This window comes from Gallinula chloropus (genome assembly GCF_964237585.1).
Source record: "Gallinula chloropus genome assembly, chromosome: 7".
NCBI lineage: Eukaryota > Metazoa > Chordata > Aves > Gruiformes > Rallidae > Gallinula > Gallinula chloropus.
Genome location: NC_140092.1, coordinates 16,801,977 through 16,822,013, shown reverse-complemented (window position 1 = coordinate 16,822,013; position 20,037 = coordinate 16,801,977). Strand labels below are relative to the sequence as shown.

General features: G+C 39.1%; 1 protein-coding gene across 3 annotated transcripts in view; it reads left to right on the top strand.

Moving 5' to 3' along the window:
- NFXL1 (nuclear transcription factor, X-box binding like 1) overlaps positions 1 to 18,643 on the top strand; it is a gene marked incomplete at both ends in the record, with an annotated part of 41,210 nt that extends 22,567 nt beyond the window's left edge. For all 3 annotated transcript variants that reach the window (XM_084266914.1, XM_084266913.1, XM_084266912.1), the window contains 6 exons: positions 1,128 to 1,294; positions 2,451 to 2,520; positions 9,651 to 9,755; positions 10,702 to 10,788; positions 14,468 to 14,521; positions 18,470 to 18,643. In XM_084266914.1, coding sequence (XP_084123040.1) covers positions 1,128 to 1,294; positions 2,451 to 2,520; positions 9,651 to 9,755; positions 10,702 to 10,788; positions 14,468 to 14,521; positions 18,470 to 18,643 — 657 coding nt within the window. The remainder of the gene's footprint in view (positions 1 to 1,127; positions 1,295 to 2,450; positions 2,521 to 9,650; positions 9,756 to 10,701; positions 10,789 to 14,467; positions 14,522 to 18,469) is intronic.
- Positions 18,644 to 20,037: the final 1,394 nt, after the last annotated feature.

Below are 20,037 nucleotides of genomic sequence, written 5' to 3'. Positions count from 1 at the left end.
AGGCCAGCTGTTTGCTTTTGTCGAGTGTTAAATTTTGCATCACAGTTTTCTAAATGTTTTTAGTTGCTATTGTCTGTCTTGGATGTGAATTTTGGGGGGTTAGGTTTTATAAATGATCCCTGTACAGAAGTTCCTTTTTAAACTTAAGTGAAAGGTGTTCAGTTGTAGAAGTAAACGGGACTGGGGAACATTGGGGAGAAACTATATTAGAAACTAAAAGTCTTATTCCACTTTTTTGAACAGCATATAGTGAAATGTTGGTATGGAATTAGTGCTTTGAGGAAGCATTTTGTAGCTTCATTCTTGGATAAAACAGCTTTACTTGATTTCTGTGAATCTGAGTGTTTGAACTTGATGGTGGGCCTTAAGTTCTGTGCTGTGTACTTCCAGCTGATAAATCATGTCAGACTGTGTATTTGATTGAAGACTGGGGCTCTGGATGAGTTAAGAGCATGAATAGAAATGGAGCACAATTTATAGAATTAAATAGAAATGTATTGTGCTGATGATGTTCATCATGATGTGCTGATGTTGATGGCATCACCCAGAATGAGTGACACCACAGCTCTCATAGACTTTGTGTAGTACATAGAGTAGAAGCAACACCTTAGCAGACCCCAGCATTTTCTTAAGCTGATACTTTTTGCAAGAGTATACAAACTATTGTACACTTATGGAAATGGAACGACTTAAAGTTTGGTTCTTAAAATCAAGCAGACAAATCTTCCCACCCCTGTATTACAGAGCAGTATGTCATGACTAAATATTACAATGAGCTGGTGGGTGGCAAAAGTTAGTTCTGAATATACAATTACTTCTCTTTTCTAACAGTTTTCCACAGAGGATTAACGGGCTTAATGGCAACTTTCCAAAGCATTAATATTAAGGGGTCTTTTTATGCCCAGGAAGCAAAATAGAACTCTGTCTCTGTGAGGAGCACTGGCATTTCTGCTTTTATTTTAAAAGTCTATTTTAATAATTATTTTTGCTTGAGGGATATCTTACTGAATAGCTGGATTCCCTTAGTAAAAACACCCCAACTCTTTCTTCTGTACAAAAGCTTGTTAGCGGCATCTAACAACCAAATGTTTGGCACTTTCTTTTGTACTTTGTTTTTATTTTGTTAGGCAGGTCCAGAATGTTCACAGTGTGAAGAGGAGTGTACCAAGCCCCGGCCATCTGGCTGTCCTCACCGATGCGTTTTGCCCTGTCATCCTGGGAATTGCCCATCATGTCTCCAGATGCTTAAAATAAAATGTCACTGCAAACTATCAGTACTGTATATTGAATGCTTGTAAGTGTCAGAACCAAACCCAGCTTTGTGTTTGAATGCTTGTAATTGGAAAGGATTTGAGATGTCTGGGGACGGGAGCTGCTCTTATTGCAAATCATCAAATTTCTTTAGATAGTTATAAATTATAATGTAATGGGGTTGTTTTCTATTTTAAATTTGCCAGTGTTTTATTGGTATTACTGATAAAATTATTATAAATGCATGGAGTCTCATGAGCTGAACTGGTTTTTTTTAGAATACAGTAATGTTTTGAATTATGCAGATATACAGTAATCTCCTGTCCTGTTTTTTGGCTGGGATAGCGTTAATTTTCAGAAGATGCTGGGAGGTGACACAGGAAGGGCAGCTGACCCAGACTACCCAAAGGGATATTTGATGTCATGCTTGGTAGCAGCTGGCTGGGGGTGGGAGGATCACTGCTCAGGGACTGGCTTGGCATCAGGTTCTGGGCAGTGAGCAAATTATATGCATTGTATATCACCCACTTTCTATATTCTTTGATAAGTATTGTAAGTGTTGTTATTGTTATTTCCCTCTCCCTTTGCTGTCCCAGTAAACTGCCCATATCTCAACCCATGAGTTTTGCTTTTTTATTCCAATTCTCCTCCCCATCCTGCCAAGGGTGAGTAGTGAGTGAGTTGCTGGCTGTGGCTAAACCGCACCAATAGTAGTCTACATAATGTTTGATATATGTGGTTCTTATACAGTATGTAAAGAAGAATTGTATAGCAAGATTTAGAATTTATGTAGTTAAAGGTCTTTACAACTAATGTCTGTCAAAGTCTAGCTGTTTTGATTGAAAATGTCTCAATCACTTGCATTCCTCTTTAGTAATTTGTATGTGTGGATAGAGGGTAAGCTAGGCTTCACTAAATATAAGATGGGACTTATGGATTTAAGAATTATTTTCTTCTTATTGTTCTGAAAACATCCCATACATGTGTGCTCTTTCAGCATTTTCTTTAATGTACCTCAGATCCTCTAAATTGATGTGGATTTGTCTGTAAAATAGTGTAGTTTACATTAGTCCCACAGGATGTGGACAAATGAGCCCCCTTTTCATTACAGTGAGATATACTTAAAATATGGCCCTAATTTTACTGACTTGTGTTGGTTTTAATTTGGAATTTATCACAAATACACTTTTATTTTACAGAAAACTAACGTGTGCTGATTTAAAGGAAAAGGAGCTTCTTATTTCCTGCAAAAATCAGTGTCCTAAAGAGGTAAGCCATATCTGCAGAGAAATACCTGACTTAATAGCTGTGTGGAATTTCGTGGATTTTACTATTCGTAAGCCAAGCAAACTAGAGAAGCTTAGTTCTAAATGAGTATGGTAATAACAGATGTGAATGTGATTAGTAAACTGTACTCAAAAGACAGTTACTCATGTCTTGCTGTCAGATGGGAAGGTTATATTGAAGGATCAGAGATTTGTCTCCAAGGCGTTAATGAATTAAATGTTTAAGCATGCAGATGAGGTTGATTGTGTAAGAGTATGTCCTCTAACATGGTTAAAAACTGGTCTTGAATTTATACCTCCAAAGTAATGGGATGTTGTTGATAAGGAAGAACGCTGAGAATGGTGCTTGTGATTGGTCTTGTCTGAGTGCAGATCTAGTGCTCCCTGTCTGCAACAATTTGGGGAGGGAGAGGGAGTTTTATACATAACAAGTGACATGAGTCAATAATGCCTTGCTGTGTTAGTGAAACCTAAGTTGTGTGGAACAGAAGACAAGCCAGTTAATCTTTCTACTATATCTGGGTATATGTAAAGAATTTCTGTAAAGAGAAGAATAATATGCTTACTGCACAATGCTTAGGTCTTGGATGAGTGTGTATAGGCATCAATATTCCTTATTTAACACTAGCTAGTGCTAAATACTATTGAGTAGTAAAGCTTGTGGAGCAGGGGATAAGCTGGTTGGAGAGGCATGCAAATTTTCATCATTAACATCTTAGACATGTATCAGGATTTGTCCAGCTATGGATAGTACTGCTGTTGGACATAACGGATGGGCCAAGTGACTTCTTCCTTATCCCTTGTAGTGCCCTTATGTGCTGCTTGTCTGCTTTCAGAAATCCCTGCATTACTTATTTGTGTATCTTTGTTCTTTAGTTGTCATTAGTAGTGAGAGTGACAGCCCTTCCTTCACTCCACTCTGTACCCCACTGTAGGGCTAGCAAATCTGAAGTAGAAAATGAGGAAAAGTCATGAATATTGTGGAAAGTGTTTCTAATGATAAACTCTACAGAATTTCTGAGAAGGTCTCCTTCCCTGTAATAAAAATTCGTGTACTAAAGAAATATTTTGTCCTGTAATCACTTTATTTTGTTGTTCTGATTTGGCCTTTTACTGTGTAGTTGAGTCTGTCATGCAGTATTTAGCTGGCACTCATAACTTGATTCAACCCATTCTTTGTCCCTGATTCCACTCGATTCCTTTATGCTGGTTGTCCTCTAGTACGAGACTTCTGTCTTCATACCTCATCTTTTGTAGTTCTGAATGCTGTCTCAACCTAATCAACCTAGGTTTCATTGTTCTTCAGTGTCAGAAGAATCAAATTTGAATCCTTGCCTTTATTAGAGAACTGCATGTGGTTTTGAGTAAATGCAAAAAATTGCAGGATTCCTGCTTGTTTCCCAACAGTCTCTGTTCCTCTGTTTTTCAGGCAAGATTGTTTTAACCCCAGCAGGAAGAGACTGCTGTGTGCCTTCTCATACCTTCTTCTTTTTGCCCTTGCAGATGCCTTTCTTATATCTCTGTTCTGTAAATGAATGTGCCTGTCAGAGTTTTCTGATCTGGATGTCTGAAATGTACCTTCCTGGCAGGGGTACGCTTTTGGATATTATTTCATTGTCCATTTACCTCTTAATTTTGTCCTTTCATTTTACTTTCTGTTGCTTTGGTTTTGTCTGCTCCAAGACTTCCTTCTCTTTATTTTCAAGAGTGCTTATAATCTCTTCACGTGAACTGTGTGTTCTTGTACTTCAGCTTCTCTTCAAAGATTCCCCCCAATATCTTATTTTTGACTTTGATTAATGTAACTCTCGTGATTTTTCTGGATGTATTCCCAAGATTCAGTCTGGGATATAAAAATCCATCTAGTACTGGTCCTGAATTCTAGCTTGCAGTTCAGCATTGCTCTGTGCCATAGACTGTCTTTTTTACTTAATTCACTGGATTGTGAAAGAAAGCTTAAGACAAGGGAGTCCATTTGAGTTTTATGAAGCTTCTATTTAACTCTCAAATTCTCATTCTTACAGATGCTTTGAAAAGTAAGGTAGTTAGTGTCTTTGTGCTGCAGCCCATCCTATTTTGGTAACTTCCTGTGCAATATAACTCCACCGAGCTTAGCAGAGTGCAACTCAGGTTCAGTAGAATACAGTGTTTTACTGAAGTCTGAGTTTTGAGATGTCTTCTTTTTCTTGGCTAATGGGAATTGTGGTAGGCAGTGTCCTATCCTATTTGAATTACAGGTAGCACGCTACACTGGGGATATGAAAATCAATTATATTGTCTGGTGCCTGGAAAAAATGCAAGGGAAACTTGAAAATCTTGCAAGGCTTCTGGGTTTTGTTTTGGCAACGGCAATGTATAACTACAAAAATTACTTCTAGTGTTACACAGTGCAGCTCATATTTCCTTTCTGCTTTAGGGCAAAGCAGAGTCTTTGATATTGCTACAGCTGTTAGATGAGAAGCTTTAATTAAAACCTTCTTGCTCTTTGGTAGCAATATCAAAATATCCTGTTGAAGGAAATTTAACTTTTTTTTAATCAGGGGTGATTAAAATTTTATGATTATGTTTGCAGATGTTTTGGGATAATTCTTATATCGAAGTTTTACCAGTTGGTCAGTTTTCATCATTTATGTACTCATACCAGCATTTGTGGATCTGTGTTTAACACTTTTATTCTCTGAAATTAGTATTTTTTTACAAAAATAGCTGTGCTTTTAATGTGGATTCTGCTGCTGTCTTGATGTGAAATATGGGACCCCATAATGTTAAATTTACTTTAACATGATAATGCAGTAAACACAATGCCATTAAATTTTAAGACTTCCTTTTTTAATAATGGAAATAAATTTTACTTCCGGGCTGCTTAATTGAATTCTGTAAACACACTTTGAAAATGTGTGCAGGTGGCAAAAACCTTAATTTTAAAAGGCAAATGTACAGCTTCGGTCTGTTATGAGAGGATTTTCCTCAACATCTGGGCTAAGCAGTGGAGGTTTTTGTAAGATCTCTGGTGGCAGAGACACTTTTTTAGCTGAAGTGTCTGCCCCTTTGGAAGTGAATAAACTTAGCTTTTGTACTTAGCTTTTGGGATTGCTGATCAAAAGTGCTGTTTTCCTTAACAGGGTATTTTCTTTATTATCAGGTGTGTATTAATGGGTTGTTTCTATTACCTTCTGCTGAAGAGAACTTAAGCCTCCATAAATGTTGATGGCTCTTTTTTATCATCATCAGACATAATGTTAAGATTTAAATGCGTTGCCTACGGGAATAATACATGTAGGATTTGTTTGTTTTCAGAGCTGTGGATTAAATCCCTTTCTCTTAAAAGCCTTGCCATGTCAAACATAAAGCCTGTTCGTTTTGGCCTTTAGTTCATGAGCTATTGACAAGAGGTCTTCTATGATGAAAAAGATCCAGAGGGGAGTGCACGCTCTCTATTTCAGTGCCAAACACATCAACGTGGATGCTTAAAAACAAGTAAAAAAAAAAATATCTTTTCCCACTACATTTTTGCTGCAGAAGCAGCAGTAGGATTGCATTTGTTTTCTGAGATCATGGGGAAATGTTTTGCCACTCATTTCACTGCTCCTCTTGGCTGTGGTTTTTTAATGTTGCTTTTGCATTGGAGGGATTAAAAAGGAAGTTATGCTGCCAGCTTCATTCTTATCCTGCTTCCCGCTGGGTGTGAGCCTTGGGGTTATAGTGTTGGATTAAATGTATTTGTGCTATGCAAGTTTTACTCTAGTGGGGTGTCATGTACACATTGTATTGTGGTGGGAACTGGAGGTTGAAGTGAGGGCTGCTATGTTGAATGGCCTTAACATGAAGGAAAGTAGAACTGGATTAGATGTTGAGAAGAAACTATTTACTGTGAGAGTGGTGGGGCCCTGACACAGGGTGCCCAGAGAAGCTGTGGCTGCCCCCTCCCTGGCAGTGCCCAAGGCCAGGTTGGATGAGGCTTTGGGCAGCCTAGGCTAGTGGAGGGTGTCCCTGCCCATGGCAGGGGATTGGAACTACGTGATCTTTAATGTCCCTTCCAATACAAACTGGTTCACAATTCTATAAATTTGCAGCTCTGACACATCACAGTCTGTTTGGGCTTTGATGCTATTAATGGAAATGTACCTAATTAGTATGGAAAAGTAAGCTGGCAGTAATAGTTTTAGCCATGGATTGTTCTGCCCAGCATGGGATACCTTGCAGGTGAGACTAGATCATGTTATTGTGTATGATGCTTTAGGGTAGGGGGCCAGCAGAAGGGCCCTCTTACCACCTAGAGGCCATGCAGTAGGAAATTGTTTTTGCAATGAGCAGCTCCAGCTGGTAGTCTGACCTGAGTAGTTTGCAAGGCTTAAAGACAAATTTCTTCCCTCATCTTTCAAAATGAGGCAAAATAGGAGATAGATTTGCTGATGATCAGATGTGCCTGAAGAAGCCTTGCAGACACTGATTTCCTCTCTTTGGCAGCCAGCAACAGAACCCAAGGGAATGGCATGAAGCTGAGAACAGGGGAGGTTTAGGTTGGATATTCGGAAGAGGCTCTTTACTAAGAGGGTGGTCAGACACTGGAACAGGCTCCCCAGGGAAGTGGTGACAGCACTGAGGTTGGCTGACTTCAAGCAGCGTCTGGTGCTCAGTCCCATGCTCTGACTTGGCTGGCCCTGTATGGAGCCAGGAGTTGGACTTGATGATCCTTATGGGTCCCTCCCAACTCAGAAGACTCTGTGAAACCTAAATTCCTTCCTTGTTAAAATGACCAATTTATATTTTTCCCTCCAGATAAAGCAAAGATTAAATCTACTACATAAGGTTTCAGCACAGCAATTGAAGCAACACCGTGTAGTGAATGGCTAGCTCACATACAGAAGGGAACTGATACAAGGGTGAAGGTGGGCTAAAGGAAACAGTTGCTTGTAATTTTTTTTTAAATAACCCCCCGAAGATGACAACAACAAAACTAAATGAGAAGTTGGAGCAAGAGATGTTAACAATGAAGACATTTTCCCAAGGACTGGGTTGATGCCTGACCTTGCATTGTGTTCAATAATGACCTTGGCACCACAAAAAAATTGGAATTTTCTGATGAAAACTTGTGAAGTGTTGTCAGTACATGACAATTGAGGAAATGCATCTGCAGAACACATGTATTTGGGCTGTGTTGTTAGACACAGAAAAAACACTAAGACTGTGCATGTCAAGGCTAATAATAAGCTCCCAGGGAACATCAGAAATTCTTACTGTCACAGCATGATTATCTGGAGAGAAATGCAAATGAGAACTGAAGATGTATTGGGAAAGATACTCTATTAAGAAGAGCAAGGTGCAATTAAGCATTGTCCAAAGTCCTTCCTGCTGAGATGTCATTTGGAATATTACATGCAGTTCTGGCTACTGTATTAAAGAAACACTGATTTAAACTGAAATTCAGTGAAGAGAATACTATGGGAATAAAGAGCATTTTAGGAAAGGATGGTAAATAAATAATTCAATATGAGGATAAAAGCTAAGGGGTTTAGACTGGTTGGAATAAATGCAGAAAATTCAAAAAAAAGCTCTTGCATCTTGTAGGGAGCTCCTGGAACAGCCTACTTAGTGAAGCACTAGAAAGGGGGCACAATGGGGGACTGTTCTCATGGTGAACAGCCTCATCCCATCCTAGGGGATCATAGGAAGTGCTGCTTTTGGGAGGGCTGGACTTCAGGACCACGTGTGATGACTTAGAGTCTCCTTCTAGTCCCTGTGTGAAATGTGCTGAAACTGACTAACAAAACCTAGGCTTAAACCACAAATTGTTTATCAGTGTAGTAATAATAATAATAATAATTTGTGACCAGCGAGGACATGAAAATACCTAAGTCTGTTCTGTAAGTTTTAATTGGAAAATGTTGCATTCTGTTTAGGCATGTTCATGATGCTAGCTAAGAGATTGAGCCAGTTCCAATGCACTTCTGAGAATCCAAATTTGCTAATCAACCAGAAGTGTATATGCCTGGGTCTTATAATTATCTTGTGTAGTCCCATTCTTGTGGCTGAAGTGATGTATTATGCATACATTTTCAATTTTTAATAAGTATGAAAAAAATTTATATTAAAACTGTGTCTTGCTGCATTTTCCAAGCTGTGTTAATCTCTTAATGACAGTGAAGAGGCAGAATTTCACTTTTGATAAAGAGCACTATCCAATGCCATTCTAAATAATTTGGGGAATTAAAGCTACCTCTAAATAAATCGATCAGATATCTTGAGTGAAATTCCAGCTTCAGCTATTAACAGTATTAGGCTCTGTAATTGAAAGTGAGAAATCACTGTTGTGAAGATTTCTCATGGGCATGTGTACGAGCGAGGTGTGTTGTCAGTCGAGGTGCTAACAAAGTGAAAAAGGTTGTGTGCTTTCTTGTCATTTTTATCTAATATAATGCTGGGACCACTGGTACTTTCCTAACAGCATATTTAAATTAGTATGTCAGTTCTCAACACAATAATTGAACTATAATATCTGCATTGTAAATGTTCGAAATTGCACTCTTTTTTTTTAGGAGTTTTTCTCTCTCTCATGTCAGAAATGGGATAATCCACCGAAGGCATACCTTTAGGATTTTGTGAAATTACTTTGTACTAAGAGCATTGGTGACCTGTATTTTACTTTTGCATGCAAGGATCTTCTGAGCTATGCAAAACTTTCTTTTGCTGTATTTTTGCTTTGGATTCTTCCCTCTTTCTTTGTTGACTCTGATCTTCAAGTTGCCTACAGTACAGTTAATTTCAGTTTACAGTTTCTTTTTATCTTATCTACTCATATTCTTCCAAAATACAGATAGCAAAGGTAATAGTTGTATAAATTACTGTGGAGATGACTATTCTTGAGATGTTTGAAAGGATAAATTGGGTTTTAATCAAGCTGTGCTGGTAAAAGATAAATACAGAAAATAACAAGCAAATATTTGCCACAAAAACCCAACCCAAGCAACTATTTCACAACTGGAAAAGCTGGTAAGCTGCATGAGTTTCTGTTAAGCTGCTGTGTCTGAAATAAAACCAGTTCACAGATGCTTCCTAATTTTACTATCATTTGTTGGTGTGGGGGGATTTATTTGTGGGTTCTGTTCTTTGCAGTTGCCCTGTGGTCACCGGTGTAAAGAGATTTGCCATTCAGGTAGCTGTCCTCTGAACTGCAGTCAGAAGGTTAAACTCCGATGTCTCTGTAAGAGACTGAAAAAGGTAATTTCTAAGTTACAGCTTTGAGAACAGGGTATTTTCCTTATGTGTTCCTAGACTTGTGTGGATCAGTTGTCTCTGGTGCAGGTTAGAATAGGTCCAGTTACTCCAGTAGAGCTATAACAGCTCATATCAGGTGAAGATTGGGGCTACAATATCAAAGGATTCACTGGAGAATATAAAATCCTGTTAGTTAAAAAAAATAAAAAGTTAGCTGCCTGACTTACAATGTCTTTATTTTCAAGTACAATTGCATTTTTTGTAGCTCAGCTGGGAGAACAGTCAGATGACCTGGAGTGATTTGAGAAGGAAAAAGTAAATTTTTCTGGTGATATTGGGAAATTTCATAATTACATGAGTTGGAACAAGCACAGATGCTGTGAATCCCTAACTAACGTAATGAGTTACGGTTCTCTGCTAGTATAAAAGGAAGTGCAGGCACCAGCATCCTTAGCATCTAAAAAAGATAAGGGTGTGAAGCAGTTGTTCTGTACTTTTTCTTTTTTACCCTTCAGCATTAGGGGAGGGCAGGCAGCGTGAATGAGAGTTATTAACTCTTTCCCCATGACTAAGCCTTGCCCTCTAATCTCAACCAGTTAAGAGAATTTATGTGAAATTAGTGAGACTGAATGCTAACTGTTCCTGCTCAAGTTCAGAAGGTTATCTTACTTTACCTTAGGCAAATAAGTGAGAAAAGAGAGGATAAATTCAACTGCACGATTTGATTTACTCTTGCTTTCAGTTTAGCATAGAAAGAAGCAAAAGATAAAAGGACAATTTAATACAGAAATACAAGTTAGAGGAATGCTTAATCATTAGCCTTACCTTCTGTGTAGCCAATGTTTTACTAAATAAAAATATTTTGTAATTATTTTCATAGAGACATTGCAACTAGTTTTTTTTTTTATATAAGCAAATGATTACAAAAGCCTCACATTGTACTTAACAGGAAATGCAGTGCAGCAAGATAGAAGGTGGCCAGACTTCACTGGAATGCGATGCATTATGCAAGGAAATGAAACAGAAAGCATCTGAGGTAATGTGTCTGTTGTAGCTGTAATATCTTCTCACTGCTTCAGGAAAAGTAGGAAAAAATGAACACACAGTTGTTTTCCAAGGCAACACCAGCTGAAAAATGCAACATAAGTACATGTGCTGCTTAATAGCAGCTACTTTTTCAGATTTGCATTTGGCTTAATGAGAATTACAATGTATGTAGACAGTGAAATACTATGTTAAAACAACATTCCATTGTTTCTTTTGGTTTGGGGTTTCTTTCTTTGTTGGGTTGTTTTTTTTAATTTATTAGAACTGATTCTTTCTTTTTCCACTGAGAACAAGTGCTGATCAGTGATGATAATACTGTCATTGCTGATGACTAGTGCTGCAGGATTTGGACCAGGCCACTGTTCAGGGCATTGTTAGATCTGCTCTTCCTGTGAAAGCTTTGCAGCTGCTGAACGCCCAACTTGTCCAGTATACAGAGTGTAATCCTGTCATGCTGTATTAGTTACCCTGTACCTGAAGAAGGAGAGTTTTCAGCAATTGCAGTGTACTTTTTAGCCTGCTCTAAACGTGACTGCTCCCTAGTTCTGCTGTTTTATGAAGAAATTGCTGCGTGCTGTCACCTAGAGACACGGAATATCAACCTTGCACTTAGAAGCCTTTTGTTAAAAGATAAAAGGAATTTGGTGCATAACTTAATTGGGTTTTATCAGGCTAGTGTTAGATTTAATAGAATACAACCCAAAAACTGAACGGGTAAAGCTGGCTTTATCAGCCTCCGCTCAGACTTTCAGGATTGATTGCCAAACTAACAAGTACCACATAGACCAAACCCTGCATTTGCAGGCAGGTCAGATGACTCTTGGGATGTGCCTTTAGAAAATCCCAACAATAACAAACAGTTCCACTAAGAGTGTTAAGAGTGTGAAGCTTATAGGATGAGTGCACTAAACCACAGTGAATTCACAGGAGCATGCATGAGCTTGTGGCACAGTAGCTTGTCTCAGTGTGGTGCAGTGCAGCCTCAGCTCCTGTTTTACTTCAGCAGATACTAGCTAAGAAATCTGGGGAAGAACTGTTCACAAGGGCATATAACACTAGGACAAAGGGTTTCAAACTAGAAAAACACAGATTTAGGTTGGATATTAGGAAAAAGTTCTTCGATATGAGAGTGATAGATCACTGGGACAGGTTGTCCAGAAATGAGGCTGCATCCCTGGAGTTACTCAAGGTCAGGCTTGATGGGGCTCTGAGCAACATGATCTAGTGAAGATGTCCCTGCTTACTGCAGGAGGGTTGCACTAGGTGACCTTTAAAGGTCCCTTCCAACCTTACACATTCTATGATTTTTAGTTCCTTTCCAGTGGCATTGTCTTCCATGAGGAGGAATGGTCTAATGCCGTGAGCAAATGACTACAAGCTTCTGCTAAAAGCAGTGCCATAGGCACACTGTGTGACATAACCTAGCTATGTGTACCTTTTAAATGAAGTTATAAAGTTCTATTTAAATTCTTACTAGGCAGCTTTTTGTAGCCTGTGTTGACTTGTAAATGACATACTAGAATGATTTCCTATTATGTGCACTTGACAAAAGTAGTTTATTATGTCAGTTCCTGTTTGATGTGTCAAGATTAGAAAAAATCCATTTAAAAATTCAGACAGTTACAAAGATAATTCAGCTTGCACAGTTACAAAGCAGCCATCGATTGCCAAAAGGCAAAGTTTGTTAACTCTTAAGTAAAACTCTATGCGTAGCACCTAGTGAGTGTGCCCTCCTGAGGAACTGAACATGTCTTTTACTGGGTGTTTTATTAAAGAAATAGTTGTAGAAATGTTTTTCCATGCTGTGATGACAATGCTTAAGCTCCCCTCTACCTGTGTGTATGGTACCCCTGTACCTTTTGTGAATATGGCCATACTGGTGTAACGAGAAGCTCTCTGTTTGTGTGTCCCCTTGTCTGTTGGAGTGGCCGTGGTGCCATTAGGTGGCACTGAAATGCCGGGAGGCTGGTTGGGCAGGTTTTCCATGCCAGACCCTGATTTCAGCTCAGCTATGTGTGCCTGAAAAGGGCTTTGGCTCATTTCCCTAAAGAGATGTTCTGCCATTTGTGTTTAGATTAATGAGGTTCTCAGCAATGGTTTTGTTTGATAGAAGGTTTAACAATTTAAAGAATAGTCTGAAAACCTGGGAACTGGACTGTTCTACTGAGCCTGCCCTCAGCACACACTGACTGAGCGATGGTGTGCTAAAAGCTCATGCTTTGTCCTTGGTCATCAAGAGCTCTTAAACTGCAAACTGTTTAGAACAAATTGCACCTGTGCAAACCATATTTAGTGAATTAGTGTTGCTTTTAGATGCAAATCATCCAGTTATTAGAATTAAGACTGCTTTTTTCATTCCAACTTTTTAATCAGATTTTTGTATCTAACTTCTCTAAGGTGTAGTGATTGAGTGGCAGCAATGCCAAGGGTCTGAGAAATGAACCCAGGAAGGGAGATGTGTACTTCCTCAGGACACTCTTGCTGTTACTGCTATTACTGTAGTGATCTCTGACTGTGGGGATTGTAGAGATTGAGCTGGTGTCTTTCTGCTTAACGGTCTTTGGATTTATCTGCTGTTGACATGCCTAACTGTTTTTCAGTCAACATTAACTTTTCCCATCTATAAATATCCTGTAGCACCAAGTTTCTAGATTTAGCCAAACACTATGTGGGAGTAGAATACTTCCCTCTGTTACAAACTAGCCTCCTGGTAATTTCATTTTATGCTTTTGCTTTTGTATTATGAAGAATTATTATTGATTTTTTTTTTTTCTTTTTACTCCTGTTTGACATCTTCACACTCTTGAGGATTTTGTGTCCAGTTAGTCACTGGATGAATTCTACTGAAGTGTCTCTCTGTAAAGAAGCCACTCCATCCTGTTGTCTTTGGTATATGTTTAGGCTTTACATTCTCTTCTTGTTGTAGGACCAAAACTGAATACAGGAACTTAGATTCAAATGCATCATGTGTTTGCATACTGACTTTTTTACTGTACCATTCTGTTCTGAATGATTCCTAGCATTTAATTTGATTTCTTGAATACTGCAGAACACTTCTGTAGATTTATCAGTTGTAACTCCCTTGTAAGTCCCATGACCTCTTTTCATATGACTTTGATAGTGGAGCATTTTTTACATTATCAATTACATTTGGTTTGCATTACACCAAGAACTTTAAAGTAGTTTGGTTGTATGTTATCCAATATATGTTGTATTTGGTACAGATGCAGAGGTTCTCTTTTGCTTTAGTAGTCAGGGAATATTGAAAGTATTTGGAATAAAATATGTGCGTGTAAATTATGTATATAGGAAATGTATGTGTAAAGTATACTGAATTGAGGATAAAGGTGCTTAAAACTTAAGATAACTGTCTTGAGGGATTTTCCTGCTTGTTAGTGAACAAGCCATTATTTTTAGGTTTTATATTTGTCAGTTGAGCTTCTCAAGTTGAAGTCAGAAGTTCAATTTATAACCTTGTAGCATCCATTATATCTTCTGTGTTTTCCAAGTATGAGGTGTTTTCTGAGACTCTTCTGAGTAAGGTTGGTGGAGGTTTTACTCATTTACTTGCTGAGAACCATTCAATAGAAGTAAAACTATGATTCTATAAGAAAATAGGTTTAGCTGTTGTTTACAACAGTTACTTATCACTTTGTGTGTCTGGACAGATAAAAGAGGCAGAAGCCAAAGCTGCTATTGAAGAAGAGAAACGAAGACAACAGGTATCAAGCTTGCTTGTTCCTCTACCATTTCCTCACCCCCATTGTTCTTATTTGTAAATTATTTAATTTACATGCAACAAAAGATGTATAGTTTGTAATGTGATATGCATGGACATTCCTGTCAGCTCTTGCTTTATTTTGTGTGCTGCAAATGATTTATAACCCAAAATGATAATTAATCTGTTTGATCTTGCATTACTGTAACTGTGTGTAGTGTAGTTTAGTTTTAAAATACTAGGTACTGCTGATTTTAGTCAAACGCTTTTATAATGCACAAACCTCACAGAATTGGTGAATGGTCTCCATAGATACTTAAATACTGGGTGAAGCTCCCCTCCTCCCTCCCATCCTAAGAGCATGAGGACCCTAAATGACACTCTGCCCTCCCAGGTCTCTGGGGGTGAGGGGGAAACGTGCTGTCTTTGGTGAGTGTATGCTGTCTGTGTTGTAATCCAAGAAGATTCTGTGCTAGCTGGCTGAAGATGCTTACACTAATGGGGCAGTAACTTGGGGCAGTAACAGCACGCTTGGTTGGTGGGGATGGCTGGGTCAGGTTTGTCGTCGGGAGGCTACAGCCCTACTGCGCTCCTTCCATCCACTCCACGTGTGTGCACCTGTGCCTCAGCATTTAATCCTGTTCTGAGTTGTTTGATGGTGTTTTCCTGCATTCCAGACGGCATCTCACCCACTAATGATTTCTGCCTCAAAATCACTGAACTTACAAATAAACTGTCCTTTTAATAAACTTCAGTAATGAGGCTCCTCTGAAACTGTAGCAGATTCCCTCCACCAGTATAGGGTGCAAGGTCAGTTTTGTGTTGATCCTACAGCAGTGGTGTTTCTCTCTGCAGTCGCTCCACTTGCACCTTCACTGAAGTCTCACAGTTGTGGTCTAGCAGTTACCCTGGTGCAGTACATGGAAACTGCTTCTGCTTACGTGTTTTGTGATGGATTCAGCTTTAGGGATAAAAAAGTTCATCTATATATAATTAAGCCTATTAAACGGTTCATTAGAGCGGCCTATTATATAGCACAATAGCAAACAATAGGACAACAGTAAAAAAAAAAAGGACCGCAAAATAAAAGAGCAGTATCTAATAAATAGGCTTTAGAATTGCACACAAGAAGTAACCTCAGCTACTGCTGCTTTTTATCTAAAATTGATTCTTTTCCAGTTTGATATCATAATCTGCCATCTGGTGATGCAAAGTGGAGGAGATCACTATCATAGCGTGTTGGGTCACGTTAGGAGTATAAGTTTGAGTATACTCCCTTCTGACAAGTTCTGTATCTTATACCACCTTCCTGATCTCATTAGCACATTTCTACATAGACAGCTCATTTGTTTCTTGCAGCTTCTTGAGACCTGTTCTGATTAATACTTCATTAAATCCTTTATATACAGACTAGTTAGTGCTTGGTAAGTCTGCCTGCTTATATTTGGGTACTTGCTATATTTGGTCCGAGCTTCTGCTAATATCATTTACAGATGGAATCACTTGTTTCTTAGTGGAAGTGAGACAGGGAGACAGCTTGGTAAGGCTTCTCAACGTGGCCCTAGCAGCCAAACTTTCCCTCTGCTTCTAATTCAGAGGCACTGTGTGAAGCCAGGGTTTTCACAATTGTTAGAGGTGGAAAAAAGATCAGTACTTTAATTATTTAACAATTCAGACAAAGCTCTCTCTCTCTGTCCCTCCCACTCTAGTGTAAAAGACTTGTTTAAATTTTCAAGCTAACTGCTAATAAGCAAAAGTTTCAGTATTGAAAGTCGAGGTCTCAAACCTGAATTCTGATTTAATGAGTTGTACGAGAGATTTTGTTTCTTTTTTTTTTTCCCATAGAAAAAGGTTTTAACACTTCTAAGAAGTTACAAAAGTCAAGCGCACCCACTTCCTTCCCCCTCCCCAAATGCAAGACCTGTGACTTCAGGATAGAAGCTTTGTGTCTGTAGAGTCGCTGTTACTTACACTTGTTTATCCCCTTTCTCATGTGGGGCTGCTACTCCTTCAGTGCCGGAAGAATATAGAGAATAACACACAGGAAGGAGCAATATCCAGTACCTGAGTGATGCTAAACTGGGTATTAACTGACATCAGATTGTTTTGACTGTAGAGTTTAAATCAAAGTAAAATGAAATGCTTTTAATACATTTATACACACAAAAGTTAGGTTCTTACTCTAAAAAGCTTGAGCTTGTTTAGCTTGAAAAATTAAGGCAGGTGGAAGACCGGGCCCAACCATTACTTTGTCGCTCAGCGATCATTGAGGTGACACTTGGGGAACGATGAGTTACATAAAGTCTGTAGGTAGCTTTCCAAGGATGGTGATGGCTTCTTTCTCCTGTTCTGTACCCACGAACCTTTTTTCTTTCCATGTTTTGGTTTTTTGTGATGTATTTATTTTTAGCTGGGTTTTTATAAAGTTCACTAGGAAAGCAATTCAGTCGCTATTATATAACTGTTCGAGCCCTATATATTAATTCAGATTGCTGCACTTCATAAGCACTCTGCTTTTAAAACTTACTGATCACATGTATGTGATAACTATAGAAAGCCCCAGATTTTATTGAGCCTCTGTGTAAAATGAATACTGCTGTGTTATCTATAAAACCTTAAGAACTCTGCACTTGCCTCCAGATTTTGGATTTTGTAAAACTTTCATTAAAATACTTCCCTTTTCTAAAGGGGATTAGCTAGTTGAAAGTAACTGTGTTTGAAATAGTAGGCTGTGGAACTTTGTCTGAACTCTTCTTTCATATTATCAGAGAAGCACCAATGATTTCTGCCTTTATTAGGTACAAAAGAGTAGACATCAAAATGGGTCCCTTTCTCCTGCTAGCAGTGGTATCTGGCACAAGAAGGGAAACGAGATCTGCTTTGTGAAACTCTGACTAATATTTGCTGTCAGTAGAGGAACACCAGACATCAGGCAATCTTGAGTTCCAAAGGAAAATTATATTTGCTGGACTACTTCTCTGCCCATTTCCCAAAACACTCTTATTCTTGTTTCTGTAATTCACCTTACTGTCTTAGTCCCTCTCTTCCTGGCAGCACTGCAGTAGCAGTCATGTAGATTTATTTCCTCTCATGGTGGGGCTTTGTCTCTGTTCACTCTCCGTGTTTCCTCTGTTTCAGCCTAGTCTTGCCCTCTTTGGCCAGCCGGACCTGGCTGCTGTGCTCTGCTACTCCCATCTTTCTCCTCTCTTTCAGTTCATTTGGTCTCTGTGCTCCCCAGCTCCTTGTCCCGTGCTTTCTCGAGTTGCTAACAACTCTACCCAAAAATCCAGAGAATTGTCAGACCCTTTCTGGTTGTAGTCTGCCTCAACTCTCCTTTAGGGCATCTCTTCTGATTTCACTAGCATTTAGGTGGCTCCTCATTGGAGTCTCACCCCAGTCTTACACTCTTTGTTCCAGGCTGCCTAATTCTCACTTTGTTTTGGCTTTGTACCTTAAAACGAGTTTTATCTGTGTTCTCTTGATAGCCTTTTGAGGATGTGGAGGAGGATGAGGAGCAGAGAACAGAGGACCCTACTGTTCATTGCAGGCATCACCCTGCAATCCTGTTCTGGGTGGAAGCTTGGCATTCTTATTTTTCCAGTTGCTTTGCTTCAGGGCATGTCTGTTCTTTTGTAGGATGCTATGTAGCTACTGCAGTGGTATATGAATTATTAAGTTATAAGAAGTTAAAAATCTAATGTAGAACTTCAGTTGGTTGGGGGTTTGGTGATGTTTTTTATAAGAAGCTGAACAATGGTTTAATACTCGGAAGCGAAATGCTTTGTAACCATGGGATATTGTGCCACCAACTCATCTGTAAGAGATGCATCACTTTCACTGGCTGCCAGTTACTTTCTATAAAGTGTTTTGAGGAATGTTATTTAAAATCTGCACATTTCCTTGATTTTAATTCTGACACAGATGTCAACTACTGCTGTTTGTCTTCATCTAGGCTGAACTGGAAGCTTTTGAAAACAGACTAAAAGGGCGAAGAAAGAATAAGAGAAGAAAGGATGAAGTAGAAGTTGAACAGTCGTCATGGCAAAAATACAAGAACCTCATGATGCTGCCACTGCTCGGAGTTGCTGTTGTGATGGTCGCATGGCTCATGGTCTACAACAACTGAAACGATTCAATATGGGATATACCTCAGTCAGGCTTTAGGTAGCTGTTATTTCTAGAACGTTAGTCTGTGTGTAACAGAACTTAGTATGTGTAGGTTATGTATGTACCCTGTTTGCTGAGGAAGGTGCAGAGGAGGGATGAAATGTCACCTCTTGTGTTACGTTGACAGCACAAAACTGACTTCAGACACTGAAGGTAATAGTAGATTTTAGTCTACGCTGAAGCGCTGGTGTAGTTTGTCTGACTGAGATCTGTTAACATCTCTTCTGTTCATGTATTGTGTTACTTTTCCTTGTCTCCATTTCATAATATTTAAAATAGCTTAGTATAAAATGCTCTGTTGAATATTTGTTTCCTGTAAAATCAGCTTAGTGGTTTGTTGAGGATTAGTATTCTTACGCTGGTCATTATCTTGTATCACAAAATAATTTCTCTCCTTCGGGTCAGTTCAAATCGTTTAACAACTAATGGGGAACTTCAGATCACTGAGGCTTGACTGTTCTGGGGCTTCATGTCAGAACTTGGTTCAGGGAAGGGAAATATGAACTGTCTTTCAAATCAGCTGTATTGCAAACAATGCAATGGGCCCCCTTACAGCCTGTGGGGTGTGGGGGTTTTGTTGTTTCCTAACACACCCCCCTTCCTCAAAATCAAAGCAACTGAAAACTTCATTTCCTGGGCAGATGCAGAGGCTGAATGTGCATGTGAAGTACTTCCAGGGTACAGGGCTGTGTTCTCATTCCTGCCCCATCACCAACAGCAGGAAAGCGATTCGAAATTGAGCTTAGAGCATCGCTTGACAATTTGCATAGACAAACATCACCTTTGAATATTTGCATTGGTGTGCAAAACCATAATTGAGTAGCCTAACGATACAATTATACATTGTTCTGAAGCCCTCTGGATGGTGCTTGCTAATCATGTATAAACAGTCTAGCTGGTCTTTTCAATGTTTAAACATTCTCTCATTGACAGCTCAGAATCCCCAGCTTTTGGGGTGTCAGTGTTGGTTGGTAGAACTGAAAGGTTTGCATAGTGTCAGGATGATCGGAGAAGCTGCCGCGGGCTGCAAGCTAAATTTGGGAGCAGTGGGAATCAGAAAACTGAATTTTTCAAGCTCTGCTGGAAATTTTTTGCTGGTACTTGAGCATTGTAGGTAAGTGCAAAGCGCTTACAAAATCCCACCAAAGATGAGCTACAAAGCCAAAGGAAATCAGGTTGCCCTGGTAATTCAGGCATAGAATTTCATTGCAAATCCTGCAAAAGCAATGGGACCCTTTGTGTGAATAAGAGAAGACTGCAGTTTGTTTAAAGTTCTTTTGCCTGATTTTGGCCCACTTATAAAGGGACCCAATATTAAATTGAGCTGATAGCCAGTTGTAAGCATGGTTCAGC